Source organism: Bombus vancouverensis, chromosome 13 (genome assembly GCF_051014615.1).
Source record: "Bombus vancouverensis nearcticus chromosome 13, iyBomVanc1_principal, whole genome shotgun sequence".
Lineage (NCBI taxonomy): Eukaryota > Metazoa > Arthropoda > Insecta > Hymenoptera > Apidae > Bombus > Bombus vancouverensis.
This window is the reverse complement of record NC_134923.1, coordinates 9,876,637-9,896,575: the sequence shown is the minus strand read 5'-3', so window position 1 is coordinate 9,896,575 and position 19,939 is coordinate 9,876,637. Positions and strand designations below refer to the sequence as shown.

Below are 19,939 nucleotides of genomic sequence, written 5' to 3'. Positions count from 1 at the left end.
TTCGAAGCACGTGTTACTGAATATCATTTCATTACATCGGCACGTCCTCCGTCAATTATTTAATAATCCATCGATTTATCACACAAAATGTACACATACAACACTAGTTCACTGCTATACAAAAATAGAAAATGGCGCACGATCCCCACTTCCGCCGTTGTTTCTCACTGCTTCCTTGATCCACAACGGAGAGCGTTTTAAGTTACTACAATCTTATAGATAGCACTACGTCATCTTTACGCGCGAGCATTCCATTAATCGAGCGCCATCTTTCCGAGAATTTATCACTAAGGAGCATCCACAAAGCTACTTACTTTTTAAAGGTAAAATTGCCAATTCTTTTCTTCTTCATTAATAAAAAATATATTATTTTTTATGTAAAATCGATGATGTTTCAGTGAACATGGATGGTGGAAAAATATAAGAAGTATTAGGTAAAATCACTAACTTCTTGATAGACATTATGGCAGTTTTTAATTTTCGATAATTGTATTTTCTTTTTGTGATTAAATTGAGTTTTGTAATTTCATACTTTTATGTTGGGATATGTATGTAAAGTAGTAAGTAAAAGAAAGAGGAAAAGAGTGTCGAAGGCGTTGTGCGAAAAGAATGCAATGAGAACATGCAATGTAGCAATCTACAATTTGAATTTGGCGCGAGACAAACATTAAGAACTGCATGACGAAATAGAAGCAAAATGGCTTCTGAAATCTCTGCTTTTCATTACAAAAATCATTGTAAAAGTTTGCTATCAAAAGAAAAACAATAAACTAAATCAAGCTCTTTTCTTTTTAAAAAAATCTGGGAAATGAGGAACAATACATATTTATAATGAATCGATCAGTTTTCCAGTAAATAAATTATAGTAACTTTACTAGGAACATGGAATAAAATTGAAATTAACACTTCGGCGCGAACATTGAAATAATTCTAGAGCTCAATCTTTTTTAGTTTAGAATTAAGCCCGAATTTGACAAATTGATAACCTTTTATACCCTTTTTATTTTTTGAAATGTACATTATTACAAAGTTTTGCATATTGCTATGCTTATTAAAAAGTTTATTAATACAAATATTAATAATAAAAATAAACATACATATATATTTCGGTATATATTCACGTCTATTTTCATATTTACATTTGTCAAAACAAAAAAGAATAAAAATCAAGAAATAAAATTGTAATTGGGGAAGTATTCACGTGCAAATTATTATTCGAAACACATTATTATAGGTTACGTTAATCTACGCAGTTACAGTTACAATAATTACTGAGTCTTAAAAGTAATGCAAAATAATCTTTATTTGACTAAAATAGAAAGTGAAAATATAGTAAATGGTAAATTCTCATTTATCGTAGGAACTCTTAACTATTCATTATTAAAGTAGAAATATTTCACATTATTTCTCGATAATGATAATTGATAATTATTTTATGAATATATTCACATTACTTTGTCCATAATCTCCGCATATATAAACACATATACACGTGATCTTTATGATTGAAAATTTCAAAAATTTTTTTAATAAGTTATATTCATATTTGCAAAAAAATGCATATAAACAAAATATATTGTATCAGTAATGATATATTTTTGTCAAACATTAAGAATAACTTTACCATAAAAGAAGGAAATGCAAAGATATAAACAAGTCAATGTTACAAACAATATATAATCAAATCATATTAATCTAAATGTAAATATTTATTGAACTCAAAATAATGCAATGTAAAATGGGTTGCTCACATTTTTTTGTTTGTCATTCTTCAATGCATCTCAAAAAGTACTTACTTAATTATTATAAAACATAATAAAACTATAAAAGGAACACTATTGTATTTTTTAGAATGACAATGTGTGTTTGTTTAATACACCATAGAATATTATAAAGTATTACAAAATATATTTTCTTATATGTAAATGGTTTGTAACAAGAAACACGCTTTCTTCCTTTTTTCATCTTTAAATGAAATGTAAAAAAATTAAGAAACGTTATTTAACACATCATTAGATAACACTGGCATTCTAGTGTTACAAATGACTAATTATTAAAGTACTGATGGAATGTTCAATGTTGTTTTCCATTCTACACTAGTAATTCTGCTATTAAAAACAAATTAACTGCTTTAAATATTGTAGAACTATTAAATATACTAAGAAGTGTTTATATGTACTTTTTATAATAACATTTTCTTAATCGTAAAATATTATATTAACAAGAAGTTCCTGGAACTATAATATGTAAAATATTTTATAGAAAGTACAAATAACCATTTTTGAAACAATGTATAACCAAAATGTATTATTCAAATTTTACAATGTATGTATTTCTTTAGAATTTCCAAACATAGAAATACTCATAGCATTTGTATCTTCATCAAATATATTAAAATATTAATGATATATTTTTTTTGAAGAAACGTATCAAGTAAAAATAGAACATATATTGTTAATTTTCTTCTTCGTGTACTGATGTACTTATTACATTATTTTCACCCATTTCATCCTTTATATGTACTTCATCTAGTTTTTTGGGCGACCCCAACATTTTGGTGTATTTTGCCTCTTCTTTTTCTGAATCTTCTTTTTTACCGTTATCCTCTGTTGAGTTCTGCATATTATTACTATTTAACGTTTCTGACGAATTCAATATTTTCTTCTCCTCTGCAGTTGTATTATCCGCATTCTTCCCCCGTCCTCTTTTTGTAGTAGCTACTGATTCTTTATTTGTTTTCTTTTGTGTTTCTTTCACTATTTTCGTTGCATCAATATCATCTTCACTAAAAGCAGCTTTACCACGCATTTTTGTAGGTTTCTTCTGTAGTGTTTCTTTTTTCTTTACATTCCGTCCTTTTTTAGCAGTTTGAGCTGATTCTGACTCATTATTTTCAGTAGTTTCACTTTCATTATTAGTATCTGTTCTGAAGGTAACAGGTATCGAGTCTGAAGGAAATTTTTCTGTTGCTTTCACTTCCTCATCATCTTTTGTAATATCATCTGAATTAGGTTCATTTTTACGACCCCTTGCTTTCCTTGATGCTGTTACTTTTCTGGATTTATCATCTTCTGTTTTAACATCGTTTTCAGTCTCATTGTTGCTAGTTGCTTTAGTTTTATTGTTAGCTCTACTAGAAATTTTATTTTTTGTATCATCATGTACATCGACCTTCTTTTTTGTTGTTTTTGCCTTTGGTTTACTTTCCTTTGATGTTGGCTCAGCATTTATTTGCTTTCTCTTTTTTGTAGCTGGTGCTTCTAAATTTTCAGCATTTTCATTAACAGGTTCTCTTTTGGCTTTTCCCTTTGACTTTCCTTTAGCTGAAATGAATATATGATCATCATGTTAATACATGTATAATAAATTTTAGATATGTACAATAATAAGTACAATCCTGTTGATTTCCTGATTTTGATGTTATTTAGTGATTAAAAGGATGTATTTTAGTACAGCACAGTAAATCCTTTGCAGACTGATGTTAAATAGCCACCCAAAGTCCTTTTAGCTTACAGACACATTTAGGCATACAGTCGCCTGAATCTCTGAGGTATGTTAGTACTTATAGACACATAGCGACTTGCTATATGATTCCTATAGCACTTTTTCGAAATAAACTGAACTATTTTCATTGTATAAATCTTATTTCTTGTTAGAATTAACTTCCGTAAATGTTAGATCTTAGTCCTCCCCATATCACATTTCTGTCTCACAATATTAGACTTTCGCTGTATGTCTCAAACAAACAATTTGTGTTCTAAAGAAATTAAGTTATATTTTTATCTTTAAGTTGCCTACATAACCTTTCCTTATAATGAAATACAAATTTCATGAACATAAAATAAAGTTTATAACTTTTAAAATGTGACCTTGAGGCATGTATCTTTCACTTATAGAATATTCCAAAACCTCTCATCTCGTACACCCAAAAGTCAGATACCCCATTCCACAAAGAATTAAATAGAGAAACAACTAATTGATATAAGCCTTCTAAATGATAAATCCATAAGGTTACATAAAAAAAAACTAATGATGTAGCTAATACCTAAAATATGATAACCATTACTTTTAATGTAAATGTTTTTGAAAAAAACCACATAATTAAATTAAATAAAAAGACAGTTTTGGTGATATGTGTGTATCACATATCCCATATAAACAAAACAATCTGATTTATCGTCTTTCTGCTGCAGTCTTCATATACAATGTTTAATGTTTTTACGTATGTATAAACCACTAAATGAACATTCCCAATGAATTATTAAAACATTCATAAAATTCCATGCTAAGAATATTTATCCTAAAATTATAGTGGCTGTACAAAATACTTGTAGATTCACTTATTTCCTAATGAAATATTTTTTAACAGGTTCTATATTTCATTTTCACAATATCAATTTTTTTAGTCATGTGGAAACACTACTATAAGACATAAAATTTAACATACTTGGATCTAATTAATTAATATATAAATGCTATAATAAATATGGCGTATAAATATTTTTCGTAGCCACTGTATATATTTTAAACTAAAAAGCTTTAATATCTTTCCTCGTGATTGTACACATTCCCAATGCGCGTCCGAAAATTACCGCGTAACCACCACGTTACCTTATAAATCAAATAAGCAGTAAAAATTAACAAACAAGACAAACAAGTTTTTCGTATATGAAAATTCTCATTCAAAGAACACATATTAACAATGATATTACAAACTTATAGAAAGATTTCGGATACGTACATTCTTCGTCTACATTGATTCCCGCCTTTTTCGCTGTGGCTTTAGCGCGTGTCTTTTTCGTTTCAGTTTCCTCGGCATTTTTCACCTTCTCGTTGACTGGATTCGCATCAGCTTTTTCCGCAGCCTCTTTGTTCCTCTTCGGCGCGGACTTAATTTTAGAGTTTGGTTTTTCAGTCACTGAGGCGGTTTTAGCTGATGTCTTGGGTTTTATTTTCGCGTTCCTAGTTACCGCCGTGGCCGTTTCTGTACCTTCTGTCTGCTCGATTTTAGTTGATTTTGCAGCTCTCGGAAACCTAATTTGCTTTTCCTCGTCACTTTTACTCGCAGCCTTCGCTACAGTTTTTTTCTTTTTCGGGGGCGACACATCGCCGGCTTCTGCAGCTCTCTCTACAACCTCTGCCTCCGAATGTTTCGCAGGCTTACGGGGTGCCATTTCGTCTCACGAGTATCTAAGATATATTTAGAAACTAATTTTTATACTATTATTGTTATATTTTACATATAAAAAGTGATATATATATGACTAAATACTACAAACCACTCGTTAAACATAAATAACTAAATACTACAGAACGCCGCGTGATTACTTACCACTTACCGGTGCCCAACGTGCAATAACGTGTTCGTTGCATTAACTGGTGTCCGCAAGTCTGCAAGTTACACGACTAAACTAACATAGTAGCAGATCGGCAGCTTCAGGTTTCGAATGAGTTTGATAATCGACAATCGATTTTCGGATTGACGAGTGGCGACAAGATATCAACGGATCAAATCCTTCTAACAACCGTAATTCCCCTAAATACACGCAGCAACATGCTACGCTTACTTTGCAACTAAGTAAACCAACTTTTTTATGAAATATTTACAGCTCTTAAGAATGGAGCCTAAGGCCCAATGTTTTGCACCCCTCCAAATAATTTTATCTTAATATTCATTCATTTAACATTTATCTAATCCTTTATTAAATTATAATAATTTTAAGCTTTTCTTTATACCTATAAATATCGTAACTTTTGAGGACTGTTTTTATATGATTCATTAATACATTGAGATAACCACTTGATGTCTTAGAGTGTTACAAAAAAGGATTTCCAATTAATTTTTATTTACTGTTATTTTAAATTTTTCGTTAATTTTATATTTATGGCGTAAGCATTTAATTTGTTACTGTTTAGGGTTTATTCTAATAAAATTGTATTCTATGAAATTGTATCATAAAATGATCCGAATTTTAAGTAATATATAAGGAAATGAGTATATCGCGGAGTCATCCTTAATCTCGTTTAATGCTACTCTGTTATTTACATTTTTTAGTAAAGTAAAATATTTAATTATCAAAATTCTTGTTAATAGTAAAAGAGATTAATCTAAACATAACGAGTATGTATATTCATATCGTATTTAACAAATAATGTTACTAAGATGAAATTTAATAGAATGAAAATTTATGCCTGTAAAATGCAATTATATTTTAATGGAATTTTCAATGAGATAAAACATCGAGAAAGATGATTTTGGTAATTTTTAAAAACAATTTTCATTAGGATATTTTCCAAAATATATTTTATGTTTATTACTTTGCCATATTAAATATTCATGAGAATAGAAGATTAAAAGAATATTGAACAGAAGAATTTACATTATAAAATTACATGTAATACATATTTTAAATATACAAAATTTATTGATATATAACTTGAGAATTTACATTATTTTTTTTGTTTATATAAAGTTACAAGCATTAACATTAGTTATACGTAGTTATTTTTGTTTATACTTTCTTAACCAGGAGAAATAATCCTTATTGCTCTATTTTTGTGTTTTTATTTTTTAAATTCTTAAAATAATATTAAATATTTATATGTGCCTACATTGTATGTAAATATTCTTTTTAATAATAATTATTTAATGTTAATTATTTTTTATAATATTCTTAATACAAATTCCGATTTCTTTTATTCTAACAATGATATACATATGTAGTATTCCTAACAGTAGTTACCGATTTCACATATTGGCATGAAGATCTTCGGAAGAGTCATTCGTGTTAGTTTTCATATCAACAACATTTAGGAACTATTGAATATGTTACTTGAAATTGGGATTCTTTAAAATAAGATTAAATTTTCTTATTTTATATATATATATATATCTTTTTTAAATTATACAAATTAAAATTTATAATTTAAATACACCCCAAAGGTAATGTTAGTAATATCATAACCTATAATTGTTGTTTCACTTTGACGTTTGATAAAACAATTCATAATAAAATATTTAATTTATTTCACTAGGTGCTCTGAAATAAAGTCACAAATCAGAGAAAACTTATATCAAGTTACCGAAATACTTAAAATCATCGCGAACTATTTCAACAAAATTATTTCATGATGAATAACACGAAAAAGATTAATGTAAATTTTTCATCCCTCGTGGGTTTAAAAGCGGAACTTTTAAAAAAGCAACATGAAGTAAATGAGGCAAAATTGAAATCAGAAATAGATCACACAGTATCAAAGTTACAAAAGAAAAAATCCAAAAAAATTGAAAAGGAGTCTAGGAAAGAAAATTCAAAAATGCCGGAGTACATTGAGGATGTTGATACTCATAAAAAATCGAAATTAATGTTGGAGGCAAAAGCAAGATTATATGACCGATTAAAAAAATCCAGAACTACTAATGAGAATTTCCTTGTTGACTTTACAAATAAATCAGATGAATCTGAGGAAGAACCATTGCCAAAAGATGAAACTGACCCAATATTAGAAAATGAGGATGACTGGGTAGAATATGAGGATTGTTTTGGACGTACAAGAAAATGTTTACGCGAAGATTTGTCCTTGATGCAGGAAAAGGATCAATTGATCAAACAACAAATTATAACCAAAAAAGGAATTGATCCAAAAACCAATGATATTATTGACCAAAACTATGCTGAGGGAGAGAAAGAACCTGAAATAGAAATTATGAGAAGAAAGTGGGAGGAACAAACACAGAAACTAGCAGATAAAGTAAACATACACTACCAAGATATTTTATTTGATGAAGCTAGAACTCATGGTGTTGGTTACTATGCATTTTCACAAGATGAAGAAGAAAGAATTAAGCAACAGGAGAATTTGTTCAATTTAAGAAAGGAAACAGAGAAGAAACAGAGGGAGATAAAAGAATTGAAAGAATTGAGGGAGAAAATGGAACATAACAGATTGAAAGCGGCTAAAATTAGACAACGTATTAGAGCAGGATTACCTATAGATGTAGTAGAAGAGGAGTTTAGAGAAAAGAATGATAATGTATCTAATGAAAATGAATCAGGAAATGTACATAATACAGAAGAGAATTTAATCGAAACTGAAGAAAAAGAAAATAGTAAAAGCCAGATTATAGAAAGAGATAAAGAAATAGAAAAAGAAAATAAAATAAAAGCTTTAGGAGAACTTCTAGGCAAGAGAACTCATTGGTATGAGATGTCTCAGGAAGAATGGGTTCATAAATGTAGGAAAATAAGAGTCACTGAATTTGGACCAGTATATGAAAATTTTAGAAGTGCTGGTTATTTGAATCCTCAAAATGCTGATACAGTTTCAAGTATTCGTAATAATGACAAATCTCATTCATATGAAATGAATGATACAGAAAACAGTAATGAAATAAATATAGATTCTTATGATATACCACTCCCCCCTAGCTTAAATACAAATGATTACAATACTGAGCATAATAATTTGACTGAAACAATAAATCAGAGTAATTGTGTTCAGTCAGTTGATTCTAAACAATACAACTCTAGTAATACAGAGCAAAATCAGATGAAACAAAATAGGAGTATAGATGAAGCGAGTATAGCAGCTGGTCTCAAATACTTGAGAGAAAAATTTGAAAAAAGTCAGAACGCTTAAAGCATTTACAAACTGATTTATACTATTTTACTATACATACTTGTAAATATAATGTATTGTATATACACGTGTATTGTATAGAATACTAAGAATATTTGTGATAAAAAATTTATTTACAAAAATAACGTTTCACATTTTCTAGCTTTTGTTTTTTAAACCTTCCTATTGTATTTTTATTTCACTCATATCCTTCTTCTGGTACTGCTAAGTCATCTTGTATACCTACATATTCATTAATTTCATTTTTATTTTCGTTAATTTCATTTTTATAAGTGGTAAAAAAGAAAATAATATTACCAGATAGATCAATGTCTGAAACAACTGTGCTGCAATTGGGACAGTTCACATGAGTATGGACCATGGTGAATTTCTTCAAACAATATAAATGAAAGAAGGTATCACAGTTAGTACACTTTTCGCCCTAATTAATAAAAATTATTAATATTAGATTGAAATTTCTCACATGAAAAAAGCATATTAGATAGGAATAGCATACATGAAAAATAACTTGTTTGCAAAGGCAACAGGTATTTAAATTGCTTTCATATGTAGCTCTAAAGTATGGCATTAATTCTGTTATACTTCTTACACCCATATAGTAATAACCATCCTGTAAATGTCATAAAAATATAAAATTAATCAAATATTACTGTAATGTATTTTGAATTTTTATCAATACCTTATAAATCAACCATTTTCTATTAACTATATCCTCCAGAAATTTTTCAGCACCTGCCTTTGACATTTTTATATCTAATGAAGAGCATAAATTTAAACATATTGTACTTTGTATGCATCCATTGCGTGATGTTATAATTTCAGAAAACATAGTCCTTAACAGGGCCAATTGCTCTTTTGAAAATTCAGTTTGGTACCTAGAAGATATCATGAATATCAATAAACTTCATACAAAATTTCTACAGATACTGTTACTTAACAAATTATGAAAGTAAAATAAAGACATCATAATTTATTTGTAAATCCATTCAATTTGACTTAACAGTATATAGGCCAATTTAAGAAAAAAAATAAGTTAAACATTCTAAATGATTATAAATATTCATAAAATAATTATGCAAAACTGAATTTTGATATATTAACAATTACTAAAACATATACCTGGTTACTTCATTAAGCGTAGTACTTATTAGAACCCAATATAATTTGCCTGTAATTTCACACTGTGCTTTTTTGATTAACATGTTTAAGGGCTGCAATTGTTCATTTATTTGATTTATTATTACTGATACTCTATTATCACCTAAAATATACAGTTTTATTTATACAGATACAATAAAATAGGTACATAAAAATATGAATTGGATTTGACATTACATAAGAATTTACTTACCAAATAATTTAATAATTAAGTCCTGTATTTTATTTTCAATTAAAAGACCTTCATGTACAATTGCTTGTAGAACTATTTTGTGCTTATTGCTATAAGCCATGTTTTATTTCTGTAACAGACACAAGTATTATGTTTTTATTTCAGATTATTAATGTTATCAATCTGTAATGTCAAAATACTAAAGTTTTATAAGTGAATCAGAAATTATTTCTGAATTAGTGAGCGTAACTTCTATAAAATGTTTTGACTAATTAAATAAATACACATATATATACAAAACTATGCAACGCAACCCGCAATTATGTATATAAATGGAAAAGATAAATTTTCATATAATGATATTATATAAAGAAGTTTTTTATTTATGCAATTTCGTAATATCCTTTTTCGTTGGTAATATCCAAAATACTACATTTCACACCTTAAAAAAACTGAGCAACTAATGAGGAAATATGTATATAAAATATAACCAATAAAATTTACAAATAGTTTTGAAACATATCTCACAGTGTTTCTCAAGTTACATTAAAGAAACGTAAATCCTTTCAGGAGAAACACAATCATAAAGTAATTAAGAAGCATAACAAATAATTTTTATAAATTTCTTCCATCTACCAAACATCTATTCTATTATATAAAAGATCAGACAACAGAATTATACATAGTTGAAACAATAAATTTCATTGTTTTATACTACACAAGTGCTACGTTAATTGATCGAGATTCTGTTTTATTAACTGACCATCACTATCCCTACCGAATCTTAAAAGTGATTTTGTAGACTAAGCCTTCTTTTTTATATTAAGTGAACGTATTAAGGAACGCTTTAGGCTAGTATAACTTGAAATTCGATACATCTTTGAGAAAACAAGTATGTCGAACCTAATGAAAAGTGTTTGAATTTCAATTTTGAAGGGATTCCTAAGTTTTTCATACTATGAAAATTCGAATCACTTCGAATATGATTCAGTACTACAACTTTGGAAAATCTTGATAATTCTTGAGTTTTTAAAGCTTCAATAATTCTTGATATCTTATATAAGATATTGAAGATAGGGTATAATATGAAAGAATGTAGATATGAAACCTTAAATACGTAAAGCCTATATTAAGATTCACGTAAGCGATAGATTAAGATTCACAACTAAAAATTTATAAAAACTTTCAAGTTTTAAGTACTGAATCATATTTGCATTCAAATTCGCCCTTGCATACGTATGTATATTCGAAATGATTCAAACTTCTTTCAGATTGGTACCTACGCAGTCAATCTTTTCATATTCTTATATTTCACAAATACAGATTAATTCTTCATAATATGGCAATTATTATTAAACAAGAAATAGAAGAGGCTTAATACTATGTACTTCTAATGAAAAATTGTAAGCAGGATATCAATCTACAAATAAATTTTGCAGCCCAAAACAAATACAGTCCCTAGTGCGGCTATATCAATGGATATTGTTTCTTACTGCTTTACTTTATAATTGTGATGCATAAATATATTATTCCTAACATAGAAATTTTAAATAAATTTATACAGATATACAGCTATACAAAAACAAATGTTTCAGATATTTATATCTCACATTCAATGAAGTAGAACTACTTTAGGAATTTTCTAGAAATACACCTGCCTCGATAACCAATCACGATAAGGCTCGATGTACGGTCAGTTAGCAAAGCATACCAGTAACGTTAAAATACTTGATTGTGAGAATCACTGTTACTGCCGCAACTTTACTGTATTATCATCGATGGGTGCAACGAGTATACGGTCAGTTTGAGTTTGAGCGCTACAGTATCATGAGAGAAAAGCATCGAGTGAGAGATGTGTTGACTCAAGTGAGCATCATGATCCATTCGAATATGTATTAATTTTCTAATATCGGAAAAAACGACAACAGGAAATATCGCCGTGCGCTAAAGTGAGGAAGAGGGACTAGAAAAGAGTGTGGAGGCGATCTAGTACATAGACATTGAGAGCTATCTCTGCTGCATAGTACAAGTTGTATCGCCAGGGCGCGAGGCCGCGACCCTGAGCCCGATACGCGGAATAGGACGTTTCGATAGCGGAATAGTGCGCGCAACGAATACGTGTCAAACATCGGTCCACGGATAAGCGCAAAGTGGAGCATCGTAGCGTACGCGGTGCTATCTGCTATCATTTGCTCGCGAAAAGGTCGAGAGTTCATGATCATTCAGTGACTCGAAACGATGATTCGACTCGTCGTTTGACGACGATCATTTTTTTTCTTTATTTATCACTGCCTGAACGATCAAAAACTATTAGTAGGCAAAACGACGAATTTTTTCTCCCTGCTCTCTCGCTTCTTAAGTGGATATCTCGTTGACCAGTGTTATAACCTGTTAAGATCGAACGTTTCTACGTTACATCGTTCAGAAAGATTTCTTTGAAAAAGAGAATTTTGTGAATCGGAGAGTGATTATTGTATAGTGATAACACGATCCGAAGATGCCGCTCTTCGGTAAAAAGGATTCGAATAAAAAGATCAAGAAAGATGGGAAAGACGATAAATCGCCGTCTGTCGAGGACAAATACATCCTAAAGGAGTTGCTTGGAACGTATGTACTATACATCGCTACGGACTATATATCGGAAAGTAATAGAACCAATTGTACAAAAATTTTGTATTCGTGTCTTTCATATTGTCATTAATTTGATATTGCTCGATTAACCACTTAAGAATTACCTAGACTGCGGATTTCAATGCATTTATGGGAAATTTGATGATGCAGAAATGCATAGAATCCACATAAAATACTTAGAATATAGTACAATATTTATAAGGATATAGTATAACATTTATAGTATTTAAAATATTGTACTGTATTATACTCATAATATTTAGTAGTGTTCATAAGAATATCTATAAATAAGAAAAAAAGGAAGATTTGCATATAATCGAAATAGTATTAACTTGGGATATGTTCTTAAAGAGTTAATAAAATGATTGATTCTAGTCATGAATTTGATGCTAAACATTATTATTACTTATGATCGAAATTTACGTGAATGATTGTCAAAGTCACTTTCCTTAACCCTGTTACGATCTTTGAATTTTTATGTCTTAATTTCGTTCTTGTTGAAACAAACAAAAAGACATCATATACTTTAAGAAATTTTTCATCATATAATGTTTATAGGAACGAAAAGTTAAAAATATTAATTTTTAAAGTTAACAAATCATGTGATGATTTATGAAAAAATTAATATTATCGATGTATGTATATAAAATATTTCTAAGCGGTTCATCTTTAATGTCTTATCTTTCATAAAAGATACTTTCGTTTTATAGTATTTAAAGATTACTACCACTTATTGGCACAAATTTAACTATTTACATGTAGATATTTTAGTTTTACATTTAGTTTATCTGTTTATTAAAATGTTCAAATTAGAATTTGTATTACGTATGATAAAGTGGCGCTTTCGAATCTTTTAGTTGACGGTTATGTTTGCTATTTATTCAATTAAAGACAAATGAAAATTATGTCAAATAAACTATGGAACTTATAGAAAGAAAATAAATTGTTATTAAATAAAATAGATACTATAAATTTATTTACATTTACAAAAGGATTTTGTTTTTTATATTTGTGAACAATATTTGATTTAACTATATTAAGTTCCATTAGTAATGTTGCAAGATATTTTGTAACAGATTGGGAAAGAGAAAGTACTTCCCATTAGCAATAAATGTTGTATAACTATCATAATTTTTTGACACACTTGGTAGTTATATTGCTATTCAAATTACCTCAAGTACTTTTTCGTTTAGAACAATGATCAATATGTAGTACTATAGCATATAATTAAAAATTCTATTGTCATATTAGAACACTTGTATTAAATATGTCAATGTTAATTGCATACAGTCTATTATTATATCAGTAGTCTGGGTATCAAATGTTCTGGCGCAATAATTAGTAACTGAATATAAGTGCATAAGTCATGTTACATTCATGCACTTTTTTAATGTATTGTAATGTAATATGCAAATTTTTATGATTTCCATTATTATATTTATTTATTTTATATTTATTTGTGTAGGGGTGCTTTCTCTGAAGTACGTTTGGCAGAAAGTAAAGAAAAGCCTGGTCAAATGTTTGCTGTGAAAATCATTGATAAAAAAGCATTGAAAGGAAAAGAGGATTCTTTAGAAAATGAAATTAGAGTGTTGCGAAGGTAATATTTAGCTTCTGTAAATAAATTTATTTGAATTTCTCTTAAGTGTTTAATTATATTGTATTGTACTTATTGTATTGTAACTTATATTGTATTTTTCCAGGTTAACACATCCAAATATTGTTCAATTACTGGAAACATTTGAGGATAAACACAAAGTTTATTTAGTTATGGAATTGTGAGTGTTTTCATTTGTCTATAAATTAGTATACATATTATAAGCTTATATTTGATTTCTGTTTTTCTTTTTATATTAGGGTTACCGGTGGAGAACTATTTGATAGAATTGTCGAAAAAGGTTCCTATACAGAGAAAGATGCATCAGGTTTAATAAGACAAGTTTTAGAAGCTGTGGATTATATGCATGATCAAGGTGTTGTGCATAGGGACCTTAAACCTGAAAACCTTTTATATTATAATCCAGATGAAGATAGCAAGATCATGATTAGTGACTTTGGACTGTCAAAAATGGAAGACTCTGGTATTATGGCAACTGCTTGTGGTACTCCAGGATATGTTGGTATGACTCATTGTCATTTAGTTGGATATATGTATATATGATTTATTTTTTTACAGTATTTTAACATCTTTTTTTATTTACAGCTCCAGAAGTCTTAGCACAAAAGCCGTATGGAAAAGCTGTAGATGTGTGGAGTATAGGAGTCATTTCTTACATCTTATTATGTGGTTATCCTCCATTTTATGACGAAAACGATGCGAACCTGTTTGCACAAATTTTAAAAGGTAATAAAACTATTTTGGGATACAAATTTTTTTTAGTATTTGGGAGGACTATACTATCACTTCAATTTAGGTACTACTTTTAGGATTCACAAACACATGCAGCTGCACATTAACTTGAAATTTTAATTTTTAAGGTATTATTCTAGTTTTTGTATGCTGCTATATACATGATAGTGTAGTAAGTAAATGATCTTTTGTGTGTGTCCGCGTTTTTTATGAAAGTTATTGTTGTTAATGTCCAAAACTTAACATTAAAAATTCTATTACAATATCCGTATTGTCTGAGTAAAAGAGATGATTAAATGGGATTTTTTATAGTGAAGTATAAGAAACAAATTTATGTCATACAGTGTGAGAACCTAACAGTACTTCTTCCAAATAAAATAATTGATTTAAAAATTAAATAAGTCATAATAAAATCGTCTACTCTATAGCAAGAAGCTAACCAGACTGTTATAGGTGAATTTGAATTTGATTCGCCGTACTGGGACGATATCAGTGAGTCTGCAAAGGATTTCATTCACAAATTGATGTGCGTCAATGTCGAGGAGCGCTTTAGTTGCAAACAAGCCCTTGCACATCCTTGGTAAGATCATTATTGCACTTAGATATTGTATATAATTTATGTTATTTGAAATTATTATATTTTTGCATAAATTTATATTCAGTAATGAAGTCATATTAAAAAATTCGCAATTCGCAATATTTTGAACGTCTTCTAGATTTGATGTTTGTAATTTTTGAAGAGTCGTGTTTTAAGATTCAAGCAATAAAAATATTACAGGAACTGAATTGTTCTTAATAATAAGATAAATATGGATTAAGTAAGTAGAAGGATTACATTAATTTCGTTATACATTAATTAATCCTACAAGATTAATTATTGAAGTATGTGTATAAATTTCCCAATGTGTGTAATAGTTGATAACTCATTTTAAATTAAAATATGAAATGTATATGTACCCACATATCAAAATTTTCAGTAATTCTCATAAACAAATATCTTAACATATTTTAACAAATCAGTCAATATATATTTTGCTTAACATATCATTTTTAACAAATATATTTTATATTAATAAATATATTTGTTTAATCAGTCATGTTTTATATGTAATGCAGTATCGTGCAATTAATTTTTTTCAGGATATCCGGCAATGCTGCTAGCAATAAAAATATCCATGGTACTGTATCTGAACAACTTAAAAAGAATTTCGCCAAATCAAGGTGGAAGGTTAGTATAATTAGATGATTATTATGTTGCTGATTGTATGTGTTTGCTCGCCAGGCTCCGTAGGAATGTCTTCCTCTTCTCTCATGGTTGCAGCAAGCCTACCACGCAGCCACGGTCATACGTCAAATGCAACGGCTGGCACTCAACAGCGGCCAACAGCAGCAGGGCCCAGGATCAACAGGCCCCTCCAGCGGCAACCCCACGCCATACCCCGATCAATCGCAATCCAACCCCAGTTACCAACCCAGATCAGTGGAGCCTCCGACCAACCTCAATTGAAGGAAATACGCGAGTCACCATTGCCGGTGTCAAGCTTGGTGGTCTCGAGTCCTATTCCCATTCCGATCACTCCAAATTCACCATTATACTTACGCAACAAACGCTTCAAGCTGTGGGGTAGCACACGCACTGCTCTGTCTACTCTATTTCAAACGAATGTATCGTATCTTAGAAAGCAAAGAAAGTATAAGAAAAGCTGAGTCATGCTAAGATTCTTCTAATGAAAAATATCAAAGCTGTCAGGTGGCCGTTTATTCTCTTACCGAGTTATTATTTAAATACTGGTAAGAGTTTGTATAGATTCCAGCTAATTCGCTTTATTGTGGTCTCCTGTGACATGGTTGCCACCGATCGTGTATATTACAAAATTACACACGCTCGCGAGTCCGCGCACATACACACACTTAAATGCACGTATAAACAGCCCGCGCGATATAAGGCGATTTTCCGAATGTTTCTCGTTTTATCGTCCCTCTCAGTTCTGTTGGCTTTGTTTCGACAATTTCTAAATAGATCTTCTCACTTTGTTAGTATATATTTCACAGTAGAATTAAATCCCGTAGCCATCAATAGTGATTTTAAATGACGATATGTCAACAGCATTGATTTGATCAAGTAAAGATGTAGTTAATGTATTTAGATAAACTTAATGCTAATTGTGAAATCTTGTAACGCAAGAAAGATCTTGCTCGATCAAATCTGCTAAATGTATAAAGAAAGAAAAAAAAAGAAACTATGTGAACAGTACAACGACAAGTTTTTATCTTTTATAAGGTTTGGTGTAATGAATAGTAGTTGTTTAGATGATTTTTTGCTATGTGAACATCTTACTATATTCTGGCTAAATATGTTTTAAATTCCATAAAAACCGATACGCAGCTTTTTACCCGGTACTTATTCGAATGAATGATATGGCCGAATATATCTTTTGAAACAGCGTTTTTTCAAGAAGCACGAAACAAAAGACAAATTAAGTAAGTTTTTTGTAAGACAGATCACTCCGAATGAGGAGAAGAAAAGAATTCTTGCCATATGGAATCGTGTTGTGAGACTGTATGAGATCTGATTTTTGTCAATATTTGTTTTTATATTTCCCTCAATGATTACTATACATGTTTTATTTTATGACAAATGTAAACATTTATATACGAGTCATGTACAGTACACTGTATTGCAAGATATGTACATTGTGTACACAGATACTTGTTCTGTTACATAGTGATATTAGTACATTTTAAGAACTGCAAAACAGAGATCTACTAATTAGATTTAATATGTATATACATACGTGTATATTGCTCTACTGATATTTTTATCGATATGTTGCACTGAAATTTAATGGAAAATGTACATAATTCATACACGATTCCCCAATTATCTCTTTGCAAGATGCAAATATAAAAAGCATATTATATAATGTCGAATTTTTCACTTTTTTATAATATTTTTTAAAGACAATTATATTTTTATACGCTTTGCAATTTCTTCTGATCTAATTGTTTTTATTGTATTTTTATTCTATTAAAAAAGTATTAATCGTTATTGTTCTTCAAATAATGCATAGAATCAAATTGGCTCATCTTCGGAGAAAGTAGAAAGCACAAATCTAATTAGATAAGAGCTAACGATTTATATATTTTGCTGTGTTATAAAAGAATGTACATATTATTTTTATATGTTACGTTCCTTGATGTAAATGTGTAAGTACTTTCAATGTGCTATGAATAGTTCAATACAAATATTTTTGTATTTAATATTTTGTTGTAGATTACAGCGATTATATATCATTGCATAAGTTCCAAAAGAAAGAATTGAAATATAATCTAGCTATTTATATTTGTATCTTTTTATAATGTGAAGAATCAGTGAATCATATACAGTACTCAGTATTTGAATTACAACAGGTACTTCAACGAAATGTTCGGAAATACTTTTAGTATTTGGTGGTATTTCTTTATTTTTTTACAAATAATTGCAGATAAGTGCAATACCGTATATATCGTAATCTTGTGATAATGATGTTACTGTGGTCTCTTACTCAATGGTATATCGATATAAAGATATTAATACTAATAAATATTGAGAATTTTCATTGAAATAGGATATAAAATTTCTCTCAATTGGAAATGTATCACATATTAATTTTTCACGATGATGATGATCAAATTCCACGTTTTATTATATAGATGGGAAAAATACATTATGTATTAATATGCGGAAAATTGTATCGACAAAATTCTATGTTTTTTCAGTGTCCTTTTGAAATAAATCTAAATTGTACTCAATGAAATCTAGAAGGATCATATATATATTACATACATACTATGATAGAGAAAATTATTGCTGTTTATCGAGCGGGCACTCCTTTTGTCATAAATTGCTATCTCTTTATCTTTAAACAATAAATATAATAATCACTCTGAACTCTCATATTAGACATCCGTCCGTGTACCGGGCACTATTCGTGTAATTCATAACTATATAAAAAAGGGATTCGTGTTAACGCTACATAATAATTTTGAAATCGATAATAATTATATTAATTATAAGATAGACATTGTTCTAATAAAATTAAACAAACTACATATAAATTGATTTAGAACACGACGTATATGATGGAAGTTAAGATACATACAATGATCATCATTTTGTTTCTTGTCGAAACATTGTAGTATCAAAAATTTCAATTGATAAACAGGTCTTTCATTGCGCAAAAAATAACGCACCATTCTAAAGTGCCTTGGATGACACGATGATGGAATGTCAGATAAATAAATTCAAAAATATGTTACTCGATGATTAGAATCAGATATCATTTATCTTTTATTTAGAAAATAGATTTCTATTTCTATATCCTAATCTAAATATTTATTTGCATTATAATATCTCACAAAAAAATATTTGAATTCAGATATTTAATAAAATTACGTAATTTTATTGTAATTTTTTTATAACCAGCATCGTGTCATCTAATAAGAAAGGTTCGTTAATAAACATTTTTTTACGCTAAATATATTGTGCATATGAGCTTGTAACTTAAAAATTCTAGAAGGAAATAAAAGAAAAGGAGCTTAGCTTGTATTTAGAAACGAATTATAAAAAAAGAGAAGAAAACGATAAAACCGTGCCACATGAATAAACATATCGGCAGGAATATTGCAAAATGTGATTATAAAAATAAGCTGATTTTAAATAGCAATGAAAACAACAACTTGTTACTGCAGTTTTATTCGATGAGAAAAAAAATAACGTCAGACTGATAAGAGTGTGTATGGAGCGAACGAGGAAGAGAGTGAAAGAAAGAAAGAGAGCGAGAGGGAGGGAGAAATGTTGTCTAAAATGTTTTAACTGTTGCCTATAAATTAAGCGTAATTGAGCTCCTATATGTACCGACCGATTACAAGAATAACTTCTTCCTATTGTAACTTTTTCTCATTGCACAAGCCTTGCAATTGTTATGCTTACAATTTGTGCATGTGAG

At 29.1% G+C, this 19,939-nt stretch overlaps 4 protein-coding genes across 15 annotated transcripts; 2 read left to right on the top strand and 2 right to left on the bottom strand.

The window, feature by feature from the left end:
• Window positions 1-182: 182 nt before the first annotated feature.
• On the top strand, window positions 183-9,295 carry LOC117162401 (coiled-coil domain-containing protein 174). 2 transcript variants are annotated; one of them, XM_076623863.1, is made up of 3 exons: window positions 183-323; window positions 399-434; window positions 7,036-9,295. In XM_076623863.1, the coding sequence occupies exon 3, from the start codon at window positions 7,129-7,131 to the stop codon at window positions 8,638-8,640; it is 1,512 nt and encodes a 503-aa protein (XP_076479978.1). In that variant the 5' UTR covers window positions 183-323; window positions 399-434; window positions 7,036-7,128; the 3' UTR covers window positions 8,641-9,295. The 2 variants fall into 2 exon arrangements, with proteins under 2 accessions (XP_076479978.1, XP_033200187.1); XM_033344296.2 differs by lacking the exons at window positions 183-323; window positions 399-434 and adding an exon at window positions 6,737-6,943.
• Window positions 2,279-5,584, bottom strand: LOC117162433 (uncharacterized). The gene is made up of 3 exons (XM_033344314.2): window positions 5,333-5,584; window positions 4,742-5,190; window positions 2,279-3,323 (listed from the first exon to the last, which is right to left on the bottom strand). Exons 2-3 carry the CDS (start codon window positions 5,172-5,174, stop codon window positions 2,455-2,457), a joined length of 1,302 nt encoding a protein of 433 aa, XP_033200205.1. The 5' UTR covers window positions 5,175-5,190; window positions 5,333-5,584; the 3' UTR covers window positions 2,279-2,454.
• Window positions 8,735-11,272, bottom strand: Nse1 (SMC5-SMC6 complex component Non-SMC element 1). Of its 10 annotated transcripts, none has more exons than XM_076623867.1 (7): window positions 11,254-11,272; window positions 9,992-10,100; window positions 9,760-9,901; window positions 9,320-9,515; window positions 9,137-9,250; window positions 8,938-9,061; window positions 8,735-8,862 (listed from the first exon to the last, which is right to left on the bottom strand). In XM_076623867.1, the coding sequence occupies exons 2-7, from the start codon at window positions 10,089-10,091 to the stop codon at window positions 8,819-8,821; spliced, it is 720 nt and encodes a 239-aa protein (XP_076479982.1). In that variant the 5' UTR covers window positions 10,092-10,100; window positions 11,254-11,272; the 3' UTR covers window positions 8,735-8,818. The 10 variants fall into 10 exon arrangements, with proteins under 10 accessions (XP_076479982.1, XP_076479983.1, XP_033200277.1 ...); XM_076623868.1 differs by lacking the exon at window positions 11,254-11,272 and adding an exon at window positions 10,874-10,892; XM_033344386.2 differs by lacking the exon at window positions 11,254-11,272 and adding an exon at window positions 10,734-10,870.
• A 445-nt stretch (window positions 11,273-11,717) lies between these two features.
• On the top strand, window positions 11,718-19,551 carry CaMKI (Calcium/calmodulin-dependent protein kinase I). Of its 2 annotated transcripts, none has more exons than XM_033344302.2 (8): window positions 11,718-12,577; window positions 14,067-14,201; window positions 14,305-14,379; window positions 14,459-14,721; window positions 14,805-14,945; window positions 15,405-15,531; window positions 16,092-16,129; window positions 16,234-19,551. In XM_033344302.2, exons 1-8 carry the CDS (start codon window positions 12,468-12,470, stop codon window positions 16,656-16,658), a joined length of 1,314 nt encoding a protein of 437 aa, XP_033200193.1. In that variant the 5' UTR covers window positions 11,718-12,467; the 3' UTR covers window positions 16,659-19,551. The 2 variants fall into 2 exon arrangements, with proteins under 2 accessions (XP_033200193.1, XP_033200197.1); XM_033344306.2 differs by having other exon boundaries at window positions 11,723-12,577; window positions 16,092-16,179; window positions 16,273-16,603.
• Window positions 19,552-19,939: the final 388 nt, after the last annotated feature.